General features: G+C 50.3%; 1 protein-coding gene across 8 annotated transcripts in view; it reads left to right on the top strand.

Annotated features, from left to right (window-relative positions):
• PSD2 (pleckstrin and Sec7 domain containing 2) overlaps positions 1-23,610 on the top strand; it is an 87,380-nt gene that overhangs the window by 27,421 nt on the left and 36,349 nt on the right. For 6 of the 8 annotated variants that reach the window (XM_074838709.1, XM_074838711.1, XM_074838707.1 and 3 more), the window contains 3 exons: positions 12,250-12,361; positions 14,775-15,359; positions 22,493-22,981. In XM_074838709.1, the coding sequence (XP_074694810.1) occupies positions 14,839-15,359; positions 22,493-22,981 (1,010 nt within the window). In that variant the 5' untranslated portion in view covers positions 12,250-12,361; positions 14,775-14,838. The remainder of the gene's footprint in view (positions 1-12,249; positions 12,362-14,774; positions 15,360-22,492; positions 22,982-23,610) is intronic. The other 2 variants (XM_074838712.1, XM_074838713.1) reach the window with 1 other exon arrangement.

A 23,610-nucleotide genomic window follows, 5' to 3' on the forward strand; every position in this document is an offset into this window, starting at 1 on the left:
TCTTCTGTAGCCTTGTCACAAGACCTAGTGCAGGGCATCTTGCATGTTGGGAGACTGGGAGAGCCTCTGGCTCCTAGAGCAGGTATAGTTAAAACAGTGTGCTGTCCTGATGCAATTACGTCAACCTGATGGTGCTTTTTGCTCTTCTTATAATTCCTTTGAGGAGAAGAAACAGCCCTGCCTTTATAAAGCACCTTTACATTAGTGTAGGAGCATGCCTATTAGAGCTGTACTCCTTCATCAGGAAAATCACATTCCTATTGGGGTGGTTATCCAGCACATCCATTAAGGGCAGATCAAGCCTCTGCACAGAAGCTGCAAAATGGCTCCATCAGGTACTCAGTAGTACTTTCTGGGTAACTTGCTCAGTTTTCAAAACGAGTCAGCTTCAACATTTCCTGACGCTCAGACCTCCATGCTTAGGGAAACCAGTTTTGGTCGTGTCAGAAAGAGATGTTCCTGGGGGCTGTTGCTCTCAGGGTGCTCATGAAATCAACTGTTCCAAAATGGAGAAACTTACTCAAAAAATCTCACCGATTTGTTCTGAAGCACCTGCTTTCTCAAAATGAATACGCAGCAATGCAAGCTGGATCTGCTTTGAACTGTCTGTGAGAAGGAAAAAGAAGACTTGCAGGTTTCAGGAAGGTGTGTTCCTTAGTCGTTAGCTGCACTGTAAAAGCAGAAGCCTGTCTGTGGAGCGCTGCGTGCAGGGGAAGTGTTTGCAGCTTAAACATGGTCGGCAGTGCTGGGCGGGAGACTCATCTTCTAAAAGTAGGTGTCTGCAACATAAACATCAGCAGCTGAGATTGCTGTCCCAGGCTGTGAACACCAGAGTGTATTTTTCTGGTTGTAACACAGACTTCTAATCCAGATCAGATGCAGTCTTTCTGCTGACTCTGAAGAGGGCCTGGGGTCTGAGCTCAGCTGGAGACATCTGCATTTGGGTAGATGAGTCCCATTCAAAGTGCTTTCCCATGTGTTCAAGCAAGTTCTGGTACAGTCAAGTTCTGACTAGCATCTCCTGTTGCCATGTTAAAGATAATGATAACTTAACCACATCCTAATGGAGCAGTGAAATCCTGCTTTTCTTTTAGTGGCTCCATCCCAGTCTGTAAGTTCTGGAAATAAATATGCAATTATCTTTTCAGTCATTTCATTGACTCTCTGCACCCTGCAGACTGCAGTCTGGGAGACTGAGCTAGACAGGCAACACATTATTACATAGGTGTGATACACCAATCAGAAATGTAGGTGGGCCCCGGATCTTTCTTCTTGAGTTTTCACTCAAGATCCTGGGGGAAAGGAGGGAGGGTGGTTGTACTACCTGCAGGACATACACTTTTGCCAGCGATCAGTACGAGCATGACTCCTCCAACGTGGAAGAGTGATAAACTGTCAGTGCCTCCTTGGTGCTCTATGGCCAATAGACAGTTTTCAGAAGTTCAGTGATCATCTGTTTGCATTTGGAAGAGGAGAATTTATTTAACCCACACTTCCTTTGTAGGAATGTTTCCCGCAGTTTTGAAAGGGAAGGTGGAATTTTTGGGCTAAACCAAAAATAAAATGGCCTGCTGCAGAACTAGTGAGCTTATAGGTTGAGTATTCACTAGGAAAAGGGCTGATGTTCACATCCTAGTCTGAGAGGAGATGATTTTTTTAGAGCACTGTCCTGTCTCTTCCCCCGTAGTGGCTTGCTGTCTCCAGTTTGCTTCCCAAACGTCTTGATTTGGTCCTGGTCACGTATTAAAGTCCCTTCATATCAGATCTTGTTTTCTCAGGCTGCTCCTTGCAGGTCCTCTGGGCAAACATGCCCAAGTGGAGCAGCTGGCTTCAGTGGAAATGCCACGTTTCGTTCCCTGACACCCTGTAATGTTAGGCAGTGAAGATTCAGCCCCGTTGGCTGTCAGAAAACCTTGGCTGAGTCTGTGTTCTCAAGCCAAATAAGTGCATCTCAGTCTGATTTGGGTGAAGGAAGCTGTTCTTTCTTTCCTTCACAGGGATGAAAATAGAAAATCCCCACTGCTGTGAGAGTTAACCAACTGTTTCCCTCACAGATGGGCTCGGTTGTCTCACCTTAGGTCCAAAGTGGACACTAGTTGATCCCATTTTAGGCTTTGCTTGCTGAAGTCAGTTGGAGGGCTTAGTCCTATCTGGACAATTTCCTGGCCTTCTCCAGCCATCTTTTCGGGACTTGATGCCTTCTGGGCCTGAACAGCAGTCAAGATATGTGCTACCTAGTCATGGATGCCTTGGTACCAATGCTCTTGGTTTGGTGGCCAGCTGGAAATTCAAGTTGGCCAGGTTGACTTGGTGGCACTTAGTAGTATCCAACAATCTTGAACCAGTTGTTTGTCTACATAGGAGTCTCAAGGACATGGGGACCCAAGTGCTGTGTTGCTGTGGCCTGGAGACTGCAGAGCAGTGTTAACAAGAGGAAAACATGCCTGATTGATAGAGCAGGGGTAGCCCTTTAGAGGTCAGGGCTGAGTCTCTGTTGGTGAAACAAGGACTGTTCCTCTCTGCCAAGAGACCCTAGTTCCCCTCCTCATAAAGGAGAGGCTGAGGGTTATTCCTTTTTCTCTAGAGATGGTCCAGGATGGAAAGGCATACCTTGTGAGGTGTCTGTGGATGTGTATAATGACATCCCCAATGCTTGTTGTCCTCTTCCTCCAAGGAGGATCCTCTCCCTGGTCATCTAGCTTCCATAGTGACAGTCCCATTCACACTAATGCCATCAGGTTGTTCCTGGTGGTTCCCTGTGGATGAAGGACTTGCCAGTCTGCCTGCATGAACATAGACCTTACACTTCACAGATGAGCGCTATGTGGAAAGAGGGAGATTTCACAATCTCACCGACAATTGATGACTTATCTGGTGTTACACAGTGCTGTACAACGGCTTTGGCCATCAACAACTGGGTTCAATACGGCTGTCTGATGTTAACATCCACAAAAGTCTGATCTCTCTCTTTCCGCTTTCCTGACAAGTTTGGGAGATGCTCAGGAAGACCTTGTTCCCTGCAAGGCTGTCCGGATCACACTGAGATTCCAAGGAGCCCAAAGCCAGTGCCCCACCATCACTGCGCATTTCTGGGCATCTGGACTCCTGGTGCTGCTGGACTCCATGTCCCTTGGGCTAGAGTCCGTTTGTCTTCAAACAGCTTGTCTACCAATTTATTTGGACAGAGCATCTCTGTAAAGATCTGGTGTCTTACTAGTCCTCTATCAGGAAAGGATTTCTCCTGTATCCCCAAATGAGAGGTTTATTGATGTGTTGGAGTGTGAAAGGAAATCTACCTCCCTTCCAAAACTCCCATTTCATTCTGCAGTAGTGGTCTCCATCACACTGGACATTTCTCCTAGTGGGCAAGCAGGATGGGCTTGCCTGCTGCCTCCTGAAATCTTGCTAAGGTCTTGCAGTGAGACGCTGCACAGGTTTAGTGTAGATGGCATGGCAGGAATTCCCTTTTCTGGGATCTGTGTCAGCTGTCAGCCCTGTTCTATTGTTCTGAGTACTGGGAGAATGTGGGGAGGGAGGATCAAAGCAAGGGGAGGAAAAAAGGGGGAAGAAGGCTGTTTCCATGCATGGGTTATGAGAAGCAGTTACAGCTCTTGTGGACTTTTATGGAAGGTAACCCTGGCTGTAGGGGAAGCCGGATTTTAATGAATTCAATTACAATGCTGCATGGAACTGCATGGAAAGGCCCCATAAACAGCCTGTTTTTATAATAAAACCTACAGGCAACCAGGACAGGAACCCAGTTTACAGCCACCTGAACTATAAAGCTCCCCCTCAAGAGAAGGTGAGAAGCAGAGCAAATAGGCAGAGGTGAGAATGGAGGCAGCTCTGAGCTGAGCTACAAAACCCTGCTGTTCACAGCCAAAGAGGGATAAGGTTTGTCTGGAAGTTTCCTTTGAAAATGCCTATCTTGAACAACATGGACTGATTACGAGCTGTTTGTTCTGCACTAATGCAGGGTTTGAGCCACTGGGACCCACCTGCTGCCCAGACAGACACCCTGCTCACAAGCTCTTTTCTGAGCTGCAGGAGCTGCCTGAAGATACGGTGCCAGGACACAGAAAGCCTTTTCCCCTGCCTTTGCTCCCATGCCAGAAAAGGGGTGGTAGGGATCCTTGCACATGCAGGAGTCTTTTGGTGTCCTTGTGACCTGCCTTTACATCTGTAGGCTTTACATCTGTGCTGCAGGCTTATGGGCTTGAGCTCCTGTAGCAAACAACAACCTTAGCAAGATCCACTTAGTGAGGAGCATCATCGTGGAGAGGCAGAAATGACAGCCCTACGGGAGCTGCCCTTCTCCTCCTTCCCCCAGGATGCAGTAAAAATTTGCCCTCCTTTGGTGTTCCCTCTCTGGAGGCTCCTGCTTCTCTCTGAGCCACAGGATGATTCCTGTGAATCACAGTGATTTTCTGCAGGTGGAGCCTGTGGGGAGGCCCGCAAGGTCTCCAAGGGGCTCAAGGCTTGCTTCTGCAGTAGCAGAAGTAGTAGAGACCCTGCTGGCTGCTCTATCATTGATAGGATCTTTGTCCTCCCATAGTCAAACCTGGAAGCCCTGGATGGGTTTTTAAAGGAGCCTGTTCCAGGAAGATTACAGACCCTAGAATAGAGGGATGTTCAGGTCCATGTTCATCAGCCTCCTGGACCTTCCGTCTCAAGCTCATGCTTCTCCTGGGGAACACATAAACTCACGGTCCCTATGCTTTGGTCCATTTTTTTGTGGAAGCTTAAACTCCTCCTACCACCTCACCAAGAAGTAAAGTGATGTTGCAGTCTAGGCTTTCACCCCCTTAGGCTTGAGACCATGACTCTGTTTCCCCTGTGAAAAGAACAGTCAGGTTTGCCTGATGCATGCACAGGGCTAGAGGAAGGCTCAGTGTACAAAGTGCTGGGTAGCCAAGTTGTCAGTACAAAGAAAGAAACATGAAAAATACTAAGTATATTCTTTTATTTTCCCCCTTTGAGCAACTGCAAAAGAGTGCAAACAGGAAAGCTGTTAAGGATTTTATTGTTTTCTATAAGCAAAAAACTGCCATTGTTTCCCCAAGATGAAGTTTTGCAGGTGTCATTTGGATCTGAATGGGTACTAATTGCTCTGGGGACTCTAATAAAAATTCAAAATAAGGAGCTGTAGGATTTGGCTTCAAGAAAAAGTATGTTCCATGCACAGTGATTTCTGATTACCCAAAGGCTCTTTTTTTAGCATGTAGCTGGTTTATTTTAGTCTGTGGGATATGTTTTATCCACAGCCTCTTCTACATTGGAAGTGAAGGATATAGGACCTGCAGTTTAAACTGTCAGTGATGGATGGAAACCACTGGGACAGTATATTGCCCATGAGCAATGGCTGTCAGTACCCCAGGGGCTCTGTAAAGCATAACACTAGCTAGTGCTCATGTTTCCTTGTTGAGCCGTGTTTTCTTTCAGCCCAGCTGGCATGCAGTGGCACCCAGTCAGGAGAACTGGTACACTGGCTCTGGCACAGGCAGGCTGGTCCTGGTGACTACCACAGCACTGCACTGGCCCTTGTCCACCCCAAGTCTCTCCCTGACAGCAAGGCTTGGGGATGTGGGTTGAAGCAGAGAGTACACAGACCTGAAACCCCATGGTGGGTGTCCAGTCTCTCCCCATCTCACTCCTTCCAGCCCTCCCATCCCAGGGCACAGAGCAGTGCTTTTCTACCAGCTTTCCAGGAGAGGAAGAACTACAGGGTTGAATGATTTGCTTTGTCTCAGAAAGGCTGTTGCAAAGCAGGGAACTGAAGGATGGGATGGGTTTCTCAAGTCAGAAGCCGAGACTGTAACCAAAACTGCCAGGATCCCTCTTAGACAACCTCAGACAGATGGATCTCATCTGGACCTTCAGAGGGAAGGGCATCTCCATGGACCCATGGACACTGGAAGGGGGCACAGCCCCACCTGAACGAAGACACAGTGTGGCCTATGAGTAGTCGCATACATCAACTCTTAGTTGTTACACAGGATGGGTATTTTAGTCACAGGTGCCCTCCACTAGCTGTTGGAGGACCTCTTCTGGTGGAGCCAGCAGGTGCTGGAAGCACAGGGAAGGGCTTCATAGAGTAGTGTCAAAGATAGCATGGTCAGAGGAACAGTAAAGAGAAACCAGAGAGTACTGCATCCCTCAAGCTCTGCCCACTTTCCTCTTTATCCTGCCTTGGAGTAGCACCTTTGAAATAATCAGTGTCTGGCTGAGACCTCAGCCCAGCCCTGCTCCTGAGGCCCTAGTCTTCAGCAGAGATGTTGCAGGTGAGTTAGAGCTTGGTGTCATCAGGAAGGGACTCATGTACAGAACAGAGGGTGCTGTACAGAACAGTTTGGTGCTGTATAAAACTTTGGTGTGCCCACATCTTGAGTTCACTATGCAGTGCTGCTTTTCCTGTCTCCAGACTGTAGTGGAGTAATAGAAGTAATAGAGAAAATCCAAAGAAAGGTAGACAGAATGCTCAAGAGGGTGGAGGAGCTATCTTATGAGAACAGGCTAAGAATGTAGGAACACAGTCTGTAGTTCCTGAGAGGAGAGGTTGAGAGGTGGTATGATTGAGGTCTTCAAAATCATATAAAAACAAGCCTCTAGCCTGTGGGAGAAATAAATGAGGGTTTTCACAATGAGAATGGTAACAGGTTGTTATTTTTAGCCATGCTGAAAGGGCAGAGGTCAAAGCAGAGATATAAGAGGGAGAGATGTACTTCAAAGGGAAGAACCATGGCTATGATTTCTCCATCTCTCCAGTAGGTTTACCTCCTCAAAGAAACCTTGTTGTGCCCATGCACACACCCTCCATCGAGGGTAATGTGTTGCACCCACATTTTGTAAATTCACTGGTGAGCTGGGTCATAAAAGCACATCTGTTCCTGTTCACCAGCCACATTATGGATGGGATCACCAGCGTGTAGATCAAATACGTGGTTTATCACAACAGAGGATGTTACTGTAGGCGTTTTAGTCTAAGGAGTTCAAGGGCTTTCTCCAACAAGAGTGACCAAGGGAATTTTTAAGCTCTTATAAAACCCAAGCCAGATGCCCATGCTCATTAGTGTTTCCCTCTCTAAGGAAAAGAGAAGGCAATCGTAGCAGGCTGGCTGTAAGGCAGATGGGGATGAGGCCCGGCTGTAGCTGCATGTGTCAGTGGCTGCGTGTCTGCATGGCATGGTTTGCATCAAGGAAAGGGGTCAAGCTGGAAACATCTGCCTGTTGAGTCTTTCTGAATTCTGCTGAAGAACTCTCCTGCCACGAAAGCCGCCACCTAAAATTGCTTTTCACTCTTGCAAAAAGAGGATGGAAGGTGTCTTTTAGAAACCAACACCTTGAGAAATCTGTAGCTACTTTGCAATGGCCTGGAATGGGGTCCTGGGACGTAGACAGTGCCACAGAGGTCTGCATATCATGGTGGTCAGCAAATGAGATGTCAGGGGAGTGCCTCCTGTCCCAAGAATGAAAATAACTTAGAAAGAGCAGGATTAAGGGTTTCTGACCTGGCTGGCTGAGTGTGTGGGACTGGGGATTGCTCAGAGGATGGAGATCCTGAGATGCTCCTGGTTGGATATGTCTATGCTGTATTCACATCACACTGAGCAAAGCCCATCCTGTGGGGTTTTCTCAGACTGAAGAAGCTGTTCCCCAGCCTCTGCCTGCAGCACAATGAGGCAGAACTGACCCTGGGCTGGAGTAACTCCGGGCATTGCTATGGGCTGAGGACTGACTGCTGTGGTGCTGCTCTGCTGAGATTCACCACGTCAGCAGCATGCAATGAAGGTCAAGTGTGTACAGGGCTGTGCTAGCAAGGGCACAGCCAGCAGCTCGCAGTGAGAGAGTGTTCCCCTCTGTCTAGGGCTTGTGAGACCACATCTGGACTCCATGTCTGGTACTGGGCTTCCAAGTACAAGGAAGAAATACAGAAACTGAAGCTGGTCATGGGATTACATGTGCAGCACAGACATCTTCTGTCTTTCCCTTTGTGACCGCCTTCACCTCCATGCACCAGGAGAAAATGGGAAGCTGCTGCTGTGCGCTCAGCCTGCTCTGAGCCCACTCACAAGAACTGTCTCATCCCTGTTAGCACCGGGGCCTGGGCAAGGGCTACAACACCCCTTCTTGGCACTGCCAGCACCTTAGATCTGGCCGAGCATGATGATGTTCTGGGTGAGGCCGCCTTCTACAATTTTGCTGAAAGACCCAGAAGGGTCAGACCTGCTCTGCCCTGCATCTTTCAATCTTGCACAGTTCCAGTGCCCTCCTTCCCCTGGGGTCTGCACCCCAGCATATCCCGAGCAGGACAGTCTGCCTCGCCACCCCTTCCCCTTCCTGACATCCCTTCCCGTTCTCCTGCTTTCTGATCTTGACTCCGAGGTTGTCAGATGAGCGCAGGATCTGCTTGCTTTCTCCTTCACCTCCAGCGCCATGGGAACCACATCAGAATGCGCCTTTCTCCTCCGGGTCATCCCTGTGCTTCCTGCTCATCCCCTGCACATCCTCACAGTGAGGAGAGAGCCCTCACCAAGGATCTGCTGCCCCGTCTCCGCCAAGCCTGAGGGAATGGGGTGCGGAGCACGAAGGCAAAGCAAGGCTGCAGCACGAAACAGCCCAGCTCAGTGTGAACTTGAGGAAAAGCTCATGCTTGACTAAGCAGCAGGATTCTTCTCCAAGCCTTCCTGTGTTGCAGCCGCCAAGCGGTTACACAAAACTGAAGTGGGAGCCTTTCCAGTTCCTAACGCAGGGAAGAAAATTAAAAATAAATCATTTCCCACCAGCCATTCAGCCTCAACAAAAGCTGGGAGACTTCCAGAGCCAGTTCCTGAAAGAGCTGCTGTGTGGTTTCCAACCCCTCACACAATCGGGGAAAACTGCTGCATCTTTGCCCAGCCTCTTTGGGACTGGTGCTTTCCTGCAGTGGATGCCAGCCTGGCTTCTCTGGCCCCACTGCAAATCCAGCCATCATCCCAAAGTAAGTGGAGGGGCATTTCTCATCTCCTTCCCCCCATAACCAGCCCTGCCCTGTCTCCTCGTGGTCCAGGGACCATGCAGGACCCTGGGGGCAGAGCGGGACTGGAGCAGGGAGTCGGTGGCTGTCCTGCGCTGGGCACATGACAGTGGTGGGCTGGTGTTGCCGGGTTTATGATAAATGAAGCTGATAGCTGCTGGCTTACTTGGATCTGGCCTGCAAGAAATGGCAGCATCAGAGGGCTGCAGGGAATTCGCCGTCGCTTCTGCCTCTCTCCCATCTTGCGTTGGAAGCACCAAGTCCCAGCACTGGGGGAAGGGCTATGGTTAGCACTGGATCATGGATGCCTTGGCTACCCTTAGCCTTTCCTACAGCAGTAACAGCATCTTTCCAGCGTGAATACATGTACTTCTGCTTATGTGGGCCTTACAGAGCTGGTCTCGTCCAAATCATGAAACTGCAGCTTGACAACTGTCTATAACTCAGCAGGGCCACAGTAGCCATCAGTGTGAACAGTCCTGGCTGGGACATAGGCCAGGTCATTCCCTTTACTTGCCAGATCCTTTTTTTGTATGCTAACCCATGTTACATTTGTGGGAGGCTGGGAGCAGTTGACACGGGAGGGATGCCCACCCTACCCACAGGACCTAAGGAAGCAGCAGTCACTTGAGAGGATGCCTGAGCCTGCATAAAGGGCAAGACTTATGGTTGTGTGAAAATCCACTGGTGGGAACACAGTTATAGCCTTCCAGCCCTTATCTGTGCTGGAGTGCTTTGCAAAGCAGAAACAAAAAGAAACAAGCAGGGACAGGGGGAATATCAGCCTGCAGTCCAATTCAGCCTCCTGTCTGCCAGGCTGTACTGCTTTGGGGCAATGGAAAGGAGCCCCAGAGGGGGATCTCTGAATACCAGCTGCCCCCTGCCCCTTCCCCCAGTGCTGTAGTGTGTCCTCTCCCAGTGGCCTGGTTGAAGCTGTGGCTGCTTTGGGCCAGAGGCTGAGCTGCACTTTGGTGCTTTCTCAGAGCTAATAGGAGGGCACTGAGAATCCATCTTTGGACTCTGTCCAGCATTGGTAACCTTCCAGCTATTTGCTGGAAGCAGATGTGGACAGTTGCAACCAGCTGTTCCACCCTCGGTTGTCTTCCTTTGAGTCCAGGTTGTGGCATCACAGCCTGTCTGCTCTTCCCTTTGCCCGTGTACCTCCCCCACACAGCTGGGCAAGGTAGCAGTTCACAGATCAGCCCTACCACATATGGGGTTGTGGGGTTGTCTTGTGGGGTTGTAGAGTGGAAGAGACCCTCTGCAGCTAATGTGGAACAAGCTGGCTGGACTGCATGATGGAGTGTGGCAGGAGGCAGTTGCATGACTTCAGTACAAGGCATCACCAGGAGCAGATGGGAACAGAGCCACGGCCCATTACAACCCAACCTCGCAGTTCCTCTGGAGCTTCTGGGAAGCCTCAGCCACCCATAACCTGGGTGTGCTTCAAGTGACTGTCACCGCAAGCATAAATCAAGTAGCTAATGTCTTGTTGGGCAATTTGTCATGGGCTGATAGACACTCAGCTTGCCTGCAGACTTCAGGTGCCCATGACAGCCGCTGTCCGTGTGTGTGCAATGGAGTATGGATCCAACAGGAGATATACAAATCTCAAGGGGATCAGGAAGCTGCGAGAGGCAGTTGGTTAAAGTTAGGAGGGATGGATGGGACATCACACTAAGGTTTGCCAACATTTCTTACTCAGGCTTAACCACATTTAGCTTCCTGTGTTCTGGTTGCATACAGCTGTGCCAAGCTTTAGCTATTGGACTGGAATTTAGCTTGGGTGGTGTCTGGTTCCTACTGGGGTTTTTGGATGGATGTCAGGGAGGTGGGGAATTTTAGCCCAAACCCTTTAGCTGGTTTTAAAAAATGTGACTCGAAAAAGCCACATTATTCATCTCACATTAAGGCGTCGGCCAGCAAAGCTTTGCTGGAAAGCTTTCTCCAAAGATTTGAGCATTGGTTCTGTGTTACATGTCTGTATTAGGCCTTCACTATGAGAAAGTGAAAATCTGGCCCATGTTAGGTTTTCAGTATTACTCGAGGTTACAGTGTGGTCATGCTTAGGAGAGTCTTGGTAGTTTTGAAGGTAAATTCCTTGAAGATGCTGCATTGGCTTGGCCCTGCTGTTGGTGCATGGGAAGACCAAGTGCCTGGGACTGATTTTCTGTCCTGGATTTGGTAGGACAGAGATTTGCAGGTCTGTCTTCTTCATTTGGGAAGAACAAGATAGAGGAGACTTGGCCCACATGTGTGAAGCTGAGGACTGTCCCAGGGGCTTGTTTTGACCTCCCTTGGGAGAGCTCAGTTCCTGCAAGTGGGATTCTGGGCCACAGGAGGCTGATGTACTGGTATCCCAGGAAGTCTAGGCTGGCCTTTCTCTTGTCAGGGAGCAGCAGGTTGGCTGAGAGAGAGGCTGAAGACCCTCAAAGGTGTAAACAAATCTCTCCACAGAGACTTGACACAGATGTCTGCTGCCAAACTCCTCCATGGGTTCCTTCCAGCCACTGGAAAGCAGGTGGCACATCTAGCACCTGGTCCACCTGAGGTAGACCTCAAACAGTGCACAGGCAATGGGGCCCTGGCTGTCTGTCTGTCTCCATCAACTCTATAGCAAGCCTGGCCTGCTACAACTGTCTGTAGATGACACACCATCTGTGGTGACCAGACATGCTCCTCCAGCCTGGGGTCACCTCATGGAGAGGCATCACTGTCCCTGCCAGTCTGCATTGTACAATACACTCTGCAAGGGAAATGTTGCTACATCAATGATTTGTTTACAGTAGCTCAAAGACCTCTAACTTGGCTCTTGGTTTGTTGGTGGAGCTGGGGAGGACTGTTGGGGGGGATCCATCTGTACCACAGGGGTCTCCCTCTATGGATCTGGTGTGTGAAATTGGACATTGAGTGGGCTCATCATCAAGTTTCTCCTGAAACCTGCAACCACATAGTCCCTTTTCTCTGCTTTAATTGGTCAGGGGGGACTTCATAAAGAAAGAAGTGAGAAGCCCTTTCTAAGGCTTACGCCTGCACTCGGCTGTTGCACTGCCATGGCTGAAAGCCAGGGAGGACCAGCGTGTGCAGAGGGAATATGACTTGCAGTGCTCTGCAAAGAACAGGCCACGGGGCATGTCTGGGGAACAGCCTGATATGGAGCAGCGACAGGGTGGCAGGACATCAGTAGGGTTCTCCTCTCTGGCCTGGGTCTCACTTTCTCTGATCCCTTGTTACAGGCAGGGATCGTGCAGGGATCGGAAGCGCCTGGCTGCGCCTAGTGCGATAGGTGTGGTGATGCTGCGCGCTCTGTGACAGCGGGGGATGCACACGGATGCATGTGGAGAAGAGGTAAAACTGCCGGCATTGCCTCAAGGAGTGACCTGCCCCATCTCATGACTGTGGCACGTGCATCCCTTGAGGAGCACTTCTCCACAGCCCCATCCCATGCAGGGCTCTGAACTCCCCAGCCCACCGTCTCTGCCAGCTGTGGGGAGCAGGACACGTAGAGCAGGCCAGATCCTGGGTCCAGAATTGCCTGGGCTGTGGGACTGGAGCAACGTCAGCTGAGGATGGGGGTTCCCCTCAGGATCTGTCCTGCTCAGCCAGCAACTCAGCATGTACACATGTGGATCTGCCTGTACCCAGAGGGTTGAACCCCACCTCTCCCTTGCTCCTTGCCCAGGTGCAGAGGAATCAACAGCAGGGAGAAGGCTGCTGACATCTCCACAGGGTGAGGGGCTGTAAGAACAGAGGCAGCTGTAGCCCAGCACCTCTTATTACCAAGAACTAATAGAGCCTTGCACTGGCCAAGCAGTTAGTGGTTTTACTGCTAATGAGATGCAGCTCAGCAAGTCAGAGCACCCAGAGCCCATTGCTGACATCTGGGCACCCTCATGTTTTCTCAGAAGTGAGGTATAATCCCTGGTTTACAGAGAGGGAAGCTGAGGAAGGGAGTTTAAATGATCTGCTTGAGATGTGAGTTAGGAACAGAATTAGGGGGAGAACCCAGCGGTCCCATCTGCCCGCTGTAATTGATTAACCATGCTGCCTGCACAGGTGAAGACAGATAATGTTTTAAAACAAAATCAGCTGTTACCATGGCACAACCTGAGCGCCATACAGAAACTCATGCTTCCAGAATCGATAATTTCTGGTGGCATTTGATTGCAGGTGCAGGGTTTACAATGGAGAAAAGCTTGCAGGGCACTGTGGGGCTACAGCCCATGGCTAAGGATGGTGCTTGTAAGACTTGCAAACTGCATCAATGGGCATGTTCACCAATAAGGTGCCTTTTTATCAAAAGATACTTGTTTCATTTGGTGCAATACCGCATCCTTCCCTTGTCCTACAGAGAGAGCATCCCAGGGTATATGGGCAGAGAATGGACTGAGAGCAGCCCTGAGGAGAGGACTTGGGGGTGTTGCTTGAAAAGAAGCTCAACATGACCTGGCAATGTGCGCTTGCAGCCCGGAAAGCCAACTGTATCCTGGGCTGCATCAAGAAAAGTATGGCCAGCAGGTCAAGGAAGGGGATTCTCCCCGTCTGCTCTGCTCAAGTGAGACCCCCCCTGCAGTGCTGTGTCCAGCTCTGGGGGCACCAGCATCAGAAGGACATGGACCTGCTCGAGCAGGTCCAGAGGAGGCCATGAAGATGATCAGAGGGCTGGAGCACCTCCCCTGTGAGGACAGGCTGAGAGAGTTGGGGGTGTTCAGGCAGGAGAACATTGTTCATCTTAGAGAAGAGAAGGCTCTGAGTAGCAGCTTTCCAGTAGCTAAAGGGAGTCAATGAGAAAGCTGGAGAGGGACTTTTTACAAGGGCATGTATGATAGGACGAGGGGTAAAGGCTTTAAACTGGAAGAAGGCAGATTTAGATTAGATATAAGGAAGAAATTCTTCCCTGTGAGGGTGGGGAGGCCCTGGCACAGGTTGCCCAGAGAAGCTGTGGCTGCCCCCTCCCTGGAAGGGTTCAAGGCCAGGTTGGACGGGGCTTTGGGCAACCTGGGCTAGTGGAAGGTGTCCCTGCCCGGGGGAGGACTGGATGATCTTTAAGGTCCCTTCCAACCCAAACCATCCTGTGATTCTATGATTCTATATTCAATAAGGACACTTTTGCCAGAGTCTTAGCTGGCAACTTATGACACCCTTCAGCAGTACTTGTGTGTCAAGAAAAGAGAAGTGTTACTCTGGCAGGCAGGAAGCTCTGCAGAAATGCAAAGTCAGCAGGGATAATTACACAGGTTGGCAGATCACAGCCACTTAGAAGTGTTAAAAAACAATAAATCACACCTATCTGCTATTTCCTCCATCTCTCCTATTTCGGGTGGGCAGGAAATACTTGGGAACAGCACCCCAGTAGCCAGCCTGGGAAAAGCAGCTGTGCCACGTTCCTGTCCCCAGCCCTGGTCAGCTGCCTGCCACAGCTGGGGCACCAACAGCCCGGGTGGTACGGGTCTCCTGTGCTTGAGGCTGGGGCTGTCTGGGAAGCAGCAGGAGCAGCAGAAGGTGGGTGCCTGGGCCCCTGATGGCTCAGGACCACAGTGGCAGATTTTCCTCTCTGGATCTCACTGTGCTGAGTAACAAGCACTAGTCTTTGCAAAAGCACCAAGCCCCGGTGTAGTCCTTCCTTGCTTTTACACTGTGGGGTCGAGAGGGATGGGGGACATTTTCCTGTACTCTGCTTCAAACTGCCGCCCTCTGAGCTGCTATTGCCTTTCTGACAGCCCTCGCAGGCGCTCGTGACGTGATTTCTTTTCCGTTGTAGGTAGTACCGAGCCTGAGCTGAGTGCGGGGAGGGAGCCCGTAAGCTCTGGGACAACAAACAGAATATGAGTGAGAACAGCCACTTCCCACAGTCTGCTGCAGATCGCTGCGAGCTGCCTTCCACGGGCTCGCAGCTGGCCGTGCTGGCCTGCGTTGATGGGGACGAGCAGCTCAGCCAGCCTCCAGAGCCTGCCAGTGGGAGAGCCAGCCCCTACGACGGTGCTCGGCCCTCCCGAGGAACGGAGCGGGAGCGCGGGGGCCGGGGGGACGAACATCTGGAAGCAGCGACGGAGCCAGGCGAGAGGGAGGGTGAGCGGGAACCAGGGACGGGCACCAGCCACGAGAGCGGCGGTGAGGACGGGCTGGCGTTGGCCAACGGCATGGGCATGGGGCCGGCTGCGGGGCAGGAGCGGACACCGCCGCAGCAGCGGGACGGCGGCGTGCCCAGCCGAAGCAGCACGGATTCGGGGGAGAGTGGCTCCCCCAGCCAGGAGATACCGAGCAAGGCCCTCAGCAAGGAGCGGTGGCGTGGCATCCTGGGATCCTCAGAAGCTCTCAGTGCTGATGAGCCAGAGGAGCAGCTCGGGTGAGTGTGAAGCCATTGTAACGTCAGCTCAGTGCTGGTTTACGTGTATGTTGTTTCTCAAGCCTCCTTGGTTCCCGTTACTCTGCTCCATGTGTAACTCATCAGTCTAAAAAGCTGCAGCTGCTCTCCTGGCTGACTGTGGCTTTTCACTCTTTTCCTCTCTGGGATTCTCACAATGCTTTTCCCTGTTACAAATGCAGGAAAGCTGTGATTAGAGGCAGTGTCTGCCCTCTGAAGCAAAGGAGAATCTTTAGGGATGTCAAGAGTTCTGGGTGCTGGTTGTGCTCAGTCTGGGGGTGGCCCACTTGCATGTTGGAGGTTCAGCTGCAGCGCTCAGGGCAGTTACCAGACATAACTTAAGACAAGTACCACAGCCTGGGGATAGTGAAGAGCCGGGCTTGTCTGGGAGGCTTGTACACCCTGGAAGTCCCTGGCAGCATGGCTTGCTCTGGCAGTCCCTGGGCTAGCAGGTTACAGCTTTGTATCAAAAGGGCCATGCTGTTAGTAAGAGAGAGCAAGGCACTGAGCTTTGCTCCCTGCTGCACCTGTGGTGGGAGCTACCAGTGTGAGACAAGGGATATGAGTGTCATCCTATTCTCAAGTGCCTGAGATAAACCATCATGTGTGCAATGCCCCTCGGTCTCTGTGTCCTCTGTACTGGCAGCCTGACTTCATGGGAGAATTCTCCAGGCTGGGGAACACTCACATTGTTTTGGTGTCCACAGCTGATTTTGTGTCTCTTGTAAGTGCTTAGACCTCCCCTGGGCTCTGCAGGTTAGGGGCTGAGGGGAAATGACTGGTCACTGGAATGAGGTGGGGTGTTCCCCATGCCGTTCCTGGGGGAGGAATGCAGATGTTTCCCTTTGCCACCAGAAATCATCCAGGGGTCTGCATTGTAGCCACCCAGGGCTGATGGCTGCTGTGAATCTTATGGCCCTGCCCACACACCTACCCTGACATGGGACAGATGCTGCAAGCAGGATGGGGCTGGAGAAGAGCAGCTGGGGTTGTCACAGAGGAGCATGGCCTTAAGAGAAGAAGGTCTGAAAGGGACAGGGTGGCTGAGAGGGGCTTGTGAATCACCTCCTAGTTTTAGTCCAGTGCAGGCTTCAGGCTGAGCCGTTTGTTCAGAGTGCTGTCTGGAGCGTAGGCAGGAGTGTCAGCAGAGCTGGGAAGCCACACAGTGTGTGGGCTGACAACAGTCCTCCCTAATTCATTGCATCTCTAGTGCTGAACAGGCTCCCCTATAAAAAGCTGGTGGTTTGTTTTACCCAAAGCCCCCAGCAAGAAGGAGCAGCACTGTTTCAACAAGCACAGTTGAAGGTATTGAAGAGTGTTCAATGGAGGCTGCTGATGTCCAGAGAGCTAGGGGAGCCTACCCCCAGGCAGGTCCCACAAGCCCCATAAGCTTTTCAGTCAGATGTCTGCAAGTCTGTCAGGTTGCAAGGCAATCATATTTGCTTGGTATGTGGCTCCCTGTAGCTGCTGCTACGATCACTGGAAGTATAATTATTTTAAGGTACTAGGACATGAATTAGGAGAAGTGGCAGGCTGAGGGTTTGGAGACAATGCAACCTGACTGGGCTCTGCATGCACAGCCCGTGATCTTATGCTCTCAACATATTCACTTGGATAGCAAATAAGTCTTTTGGGAAGCTGAATGCACAAGGGACAAGTCACACGGTATATTCAAAGGCAGAAGGGCAGCTGGAAAAATTCAGGGACACAGCTGAAATCTGGGAAGCCACTTACTGCCTAGGGATCAGGTTAGCTCGCTGTGTTTTGAGCTCCTTAGTGTTTTCACTACCTATCTTTAGGCTAAATGACAGAAACATGTGGCTGGGCCAAACACAGCATGGAGCTGGTCTTTTCTGACTGCAGCTAACTGTCTGGCTCTCCTAGATCAATGTGGGTCAGGAGTAACAAAGCTGACAGATGGACCAAGGCACCGGGAAGTCACTGTCATCCTGCATCATCTCTGAGTTTCCACAGTTCTTTTGTTACTCCACTTTGATATGTTGCTGTTTCTGTTATGACCTGTTCTGGATATAGGAGAACCTGAGGTTTCTCTGTCTCTGACCTAATGTTTTACCGATGAGCAGCCAACTAACTATTTGTTTCCAGGGAACAAATGTCATCATCTGCATGTTGATGCTCATATGATGCATTTTGTCCCTGGATCTTAAAGAACTTTACAAGAAGGGGTTGAGTCTTGCTCTTCCCACTGAACTAATGGAGAATGAAAGGGGAAAAAGTCATCCAAGGTTGAGTTCATGGTGAAGCTAGAGAAGGAAACTGTGATTGCCCTGCTGAAGGTAGGTTAGTGCATCTATGCAAGAAATAGTTGTTAAAAATATCAAGGAAGTAAAGCCAAAGCTTTAGTCTTTGTGATACAATTTCCATTAACTGAATCCCTTTTACTCCCTTTCTAGTTTATCCCATGGCATCCATTGGCGTACCAATATACCATTTGTCAAAGCCCATTTTTCTATCATTGTGGCTATGTTGCCTAGAGGTCTTTCAACTTCCCAGAAGCCCACAACATTGGCCTCCCTGATCTCAGGGAGGTCACAGCTCTGCAGTCAAACTGAGAGCTTCACTAGTGAATGATATTCTCTGCTTTCAGCCTCATGGACTCATGGAAAAAGGTCAAACTTTTTAATAGCGGAATCCCCAACTTTGACTTATAGACGCACTTAGTACCTGCGGGTCTGGGACTGTTGCCTTTGCCCACACATTGCCTCCCATGGCAACATATAGCTGTTGAGCAATCCAAATTTCATTAAAGTTTCAGAAAAACTTTGCAGAAAGCCTGCAGTGCATAGGCAAGAAAGCCCTGATTTCCATCATGTCCTTCTCTGACAGGACTCCCCATTCCACCAACACAGCAAACTAGGTTGTACTTTATTACAACTAATTAACCAGTGAGCAGTTAAATGTAAACAACTCAGTGCATAAAAATCCAGTATGGTTCAGCTGCAATAATAACTAAGTGCATTGCTCTGCATGCCTTGCCGTAAGCAATAAAACAGCATTTCAGAGATGACTGGGAAAATCAGCACAGGCAATTAGATACAGTGTTACTTCAATGCACTTACAAAACCTTGTGATTACAATGCAAATAAATATACGGCTCCTTATTTAAGTAAAGCAATTGCCTTCCCTGCTGTGTAATAAGTACGCGAGACTTCTCTGTGGGGAGGCTATGTCAGGTTCATTCACACAAGTGAGGTCTTTCGCTGTCTCCCACCTTATCCTGGCTTTGCTTGAATTAGATGCAGACAGTGCTCCTGATCTGGTGTAATCTGTAGAAAGTCTCTTTGTCCTCCGTCCTCTCTGGGCCCGTGCAAGAAGAGATGTGATGTGCCTGACTTGTTGGTGCCCACTGACCCATCCAAGACCACAGCTCCTGCCCTGGTCTCTGCTGTCTGTCCTATGCAGCCTTTGCTGAGGCATTTCTGGGACACAGACTTCCTCACTTTTTTGCCTGCTGTATGAGTTTGGGCTCAAGGGGTGAATAAAGCGCTGGAAAATACAAGCTCTGTGGTGTGAACAGTTAATGGAAATAATTCTGTTCAGTGCGGTGAGAGAGCAGGAGCTGTCTGGTTTGGGATTATGGCAATGCGGGACCTGCTAAGTAATATCCAGGATGTGCAGGGCTTGATGGCTCTTGATGGGTTTGATACACAGGAGCACCCAGGAGAATACCTACAGGCAGAGCTGCAGTGCACAACACCCCTGGAAACATGTGCTGTGCACCAGAGCTCACGGGGATGGGCCAGGACATGCCCTCCTGCGTGGGTGCTCCTGCACAAAGACATGTTGGTGATGGGAGTGAAGTGATGCAGGCCAAGGGGCGGTGTGATGGCTCTCTTGGAGGACCTGGGTAGACCACAGAGGCCCAGGGTTTTTCTTTGGTGTGGGGAGGACACAGACCCTCTGTAGGGGAGGGGACATGGATGTTCACTGGGGATTTGGGCTGTTGCAAGATGTTTGACAAGAGGATAAGCTGCTAAGGCAGGTCTGTAATTCCCACCACTGGGTGTAATTAAGGCTATAAAGTCCTTCCTGTTGCAATGGGTGAAGTTTTTAAAGTTCCTCCTGCTTTGTGGAAGGAGGAGATCTTTTCTGTACTAAAGTCATGGCCAGGCACTGCAGTTCACCTTACAGGGATGGATGGATTTGTAGACGAGCAGTCCTGAGGATGAGGGCTCTTTGAGCTGAAGCTGCTGATGTCTGTCTCATTTCTGCTTATGTTTGGTTTGCTGCATGTCCATCTCTGATGAACTGGGTGACAGTTTTCTTAAGCCCTGAGCTCCTGGGATCAAGTGATTGTGTGAGTGCAGATTCAGGTAAGCTTTTACCGATGTGGTTGCAGAACTAGGTTTGTTAAACAGCATCTCCAATGGCTCAGACACCAGAGGAGATATTCAAAGGTTGTAAAAACTTGTTTGTCAGGGCCTGTCAGGTCTCATGAATGTAGCATAAGCCTTGCAAGGTTGTCTCCCTCCTCGCACAGCCCTTCAGGTGCATCTGCCCTGCTCCCTGCTGCGCCAGCATCCCCTGTTCCTGCCATGGCTCACCAGCCTGTTGGCCTGGCATCCAGCATCACAAGGATAGCATGGCATAGCCACTTTATGGGACCCTGCCGTGCTTCGGTTCCTCACACTCATGGCCACTGAGAAATAAGAAACCTGAGAGCACTGATTTGTCCTCTCCTCTTCAACGGCTCTCACCCTGGCATGTTAGAAGTGGGAAAATCTACCTTTGTTCAAATCCTTCCCCAAGTGCACGTTTCTTGCAGAGGGACAAGAGGTCTGGTAGCTGACTTATGCCCATTCCTCACTGCTACAATGGGGCTATGTGCACCCCTGTCATTGCAGTCTTCCCTCCTTACACTGGTTCTCTGTTAGTTGTGCACTGTATCCCCTCTCACACTATGACTATCTTTGGTTGTTGTGGCTTCTTGGGGTGAGGCAGAGTACCTCCTATCCTGCAGGCTTGGGTCTTTACGCACACTGGCTGTAGCAAACAAGGGCGATAACTTTGGGGACTTCCCCATGTGAAGGCACACCAGGTCCCGTTTTACTGCCTGAAATTAGTGCTTATGTAAATGCTGACTTCTTGCTGCCCATGCTGATGAGAGTGTGGAGGATGACTGGTCCATGTGAGCATCACTGCTCAGGCATGGTGTATCCTGTGCTGCCCATGAGAACTGGCTGCTCCACAAAATGATGATGATGGTTCCCAGATGGGTGTGTTATCACTGGTGCAAGGTGTGCATTCCCTAGCCCTTAGGGCCACTGTGTCCTGAAATGGCCAGCCATATTCCACCCTGCCTGAGGCATTTTGAAGGGCTAGGGTTTCCAGGAATGGAGGACACTACAGCAGTGTATGTGGGCCAATAAATTCAGGGCCTTATTAACCTGCTCCCTGCTCAAGAGGCAGCTTTCCTTCCTTGCTACTTGGTTAGCTGTGCAGTGGAAATACAGGCAAATCCCTCCTGCCTTGAGAGGAAGAACCAGACCTTGTAATGGTATGAGTAGACCTGGCTTCAGGGCTCCACTGCCCAAGCACGGCAGTGATCTTCAGAGGTCCATCTCCACTGTGAAACCAGGGAGCCACTTGCTCACCACCATCCCTTGTGGGATAGGGGAGATAATCAGAAGAGCAAAAGTGAGCAGACTTGTGGGTCAAGATATAAGCAGTTTATTAAGTGAAGGAAAAAGAAAAAAAAAAGTGATGCAAAAGCAATCACTCAACATCTCCCACCACCAGACCGATGCCCAGCCAGTCTCTGAGCAATGGCTACTTTGAAAGACCAGCCCCCTCCCCCCCTCTTCTTTTTTTTTGTTTTCTTTTTCTGAGAATGACATTATATGGCATGGAATATCCCTTTGGTCAATTCAGGTCAGCTGTCCCAGCTGTGTCCCATCTCAACCTCTTGCCTACCCCCAGCCTACTTGCTGAGGAGTGTGAAATAGAGAAAGCCTTGACGCTGTGCAGGCATGTTCAGCAAGAGATAAAACATCGGTACATTATCAACACTGTTTTAGTCACAAATCCAAACCACAGCACCATATGTGCTGCTATGAAGAAAGTTAACTCCGGCACAGGCAGAGGAAAAGCAGCTTACTGTTCCCCTAGCTTTCACCTGTATCACAGCATGAAATGTCTGGTTCTGACAGAGCAAATGACAGCAGCGTCTGCTGGAAGTGGGGAGGCAGGTTTCACTTGAGAAACCCAGGGTATTTCAGGCAGGTCCTTGCAGCCTGGTGTATTCCAGGAGAGAGCAAGCTCTCTCAGCTCTCCAGGGCTCCCAGCACATCAGGTGTTGCTGGATTTGACAGATTAATTCTCCCAGGGTGGGTTCATGTTGAGATGTACACTGGAATGAATGCCCCTGCATTCAAAGCCAGAGTCAGGATTGCTGAGAGTCATCCATGCTTACCTGGAAGCTAGGCTTGCAGCTTCATGCATTTCATGGCCTGTGCCTGAATCCCACAGGCTAGCTGTAAAGCAGCATAGAGCCTCCCCTGCCTGGGGGTGTGTCCATCACCTTTTACATCCCTCTCAGTGGAGAGAAAGCTATTTGTAGGGTGCTTTGCACTTCTAGGGTGCACCTAAGAAAAGAAGGCTTAAGTTACAGCATATGAATTGCTCCCTAAAAGCTTCTGCTTTTTCTCTGTTATTAAAGGAATCAAGGACATTTGCTGCTGACATCCAAAGTTAGATGAAATGGCCTCGATCTTAAGGATTTTCATGCCTTTGAAGTAGCCATAATTGGAGCACTTGAAGGGAGAGATAACCTGCAGATTAAATCCATTCTGGCAGTGGATCCAGTAGCAGGTGTCATGTGCAAATGTCTCCAGTTCAGAGGTCTGGCTTTTAACTGGGACATGCCCAGATTAAGGGCTGGCTGGGCCCCTGGGATTGCTCATCATAAAACTGCCTTTTTTGGCTCTAGAAGCTTGTAATAAATTTGGGAGCCAAGCAGGTTATACTACTGAAAGGTCCCAAGGGCCTATAATCACAGCATCCATTTCTGCCTCTCCCCTTGCCTCCTAGCTCCAAGTGGAACCATGCAAGCAATTACCTTGACAGTATTTTCTACATTTCCCCTTTTGGTCCAGGTTTGCTTCTGGAGATGCCAAGCTGAGCTGCAGTGAGGATGACAAGGAACATTTTCAATTCAAAGACATCAGGGATGGCTTCAGCTCGACCTTTGAGAAGATTGTTGAGTCTGACCTTATGAAGGGTACATACTACAGCAGCTTGGACTCTTTGGATGTCCTCTCTCTCACAGATGAGACAGACAGCTGTGTCAGTTTTGAGGCCCCACTCACCCCATTGATCCAGCAAAGGGCCAAGGAAAGCCCAGAGCTCTTGGAGCAGAAACTGGTAGTCCAGCAGAGAGAAGCCCTTCACCACATGGCTGCTGATAAGCAAGAACAGGCAGCAGCAAAGCCAGTGGAGGGGGATTTTGGGAGTCCTCTCAGGCACTCAATTACCAGCAGCAGGTCAGAGAACGTGCTGAGCCGGTTGTCCTTGAAGAGTATCCCAAATGGGTTCCACGTGGAAGGGTCGGAGGAAGATGTCACCAAGATCATTAACTCCATCAGGTAAGACAGGCTGGGAATTCCTTGGGCAAGGGCTCCTTGTCATATGAGGTCCCAGTCCGGGAGCAAGGCTCAGAGGACATGATAGAGATGGAGATGCTATTTTTTAACTTGTGCTTCCTTTCATGTGCCATCATGGCAGAGAAGCCAAACCAACAGGGAAAACATACCGAATCGTAGGTTAGGGCTGCAGCTGGGGACCAAGGTCTCATGGCATTAAACCAACCAGTCCCTAGCAGGCCTGTGGATCTTCCCGGGTCTCAAACCTAGGGCCCCGAACTGCAGGTGAGCTGCAGGGTCCTGTAGGAGCCCTGCGAGCCCAAGAAAAGCCAAGGCTCACCATTTTGTGTTCATGTTTGCTCTGGAGGGTATTGCCACTCATCTAGCGGCTCACAAATCCTGTCCTTGCAGCAGGCGAAGCTGGGTCTCCTCCCGTTAGGCCACTGCCTTGTCTGCCTGACATCTGCAAAAGCCCTTGGCAGGTTGGAGGCAGTCAGGCACACTCCCAAATGTGCTCTGAAGTGCAGGGAAACCTCAAGGTTTCACTTAGGGCTGGGTGCCCCTGTAGAGGTCTCACCAAACGTTCTTCTGCCAGCAGTGAGGAGATCAGCAGAGACCTGGACCAGCTCAGA

This window comes from Strix aluco, chromosome 13 (genome assembly GCF_031877795.1).
Source record: "Strix aluco isolate bStrAlu1 chromosome 13, bStrAlu1.hap1, whole genome shotgun sequence".
NCBI lineage: Eukaryota > Metazoa > Chordata > Aves > Strigiformes > Strigidae > Strix > Strix aluco.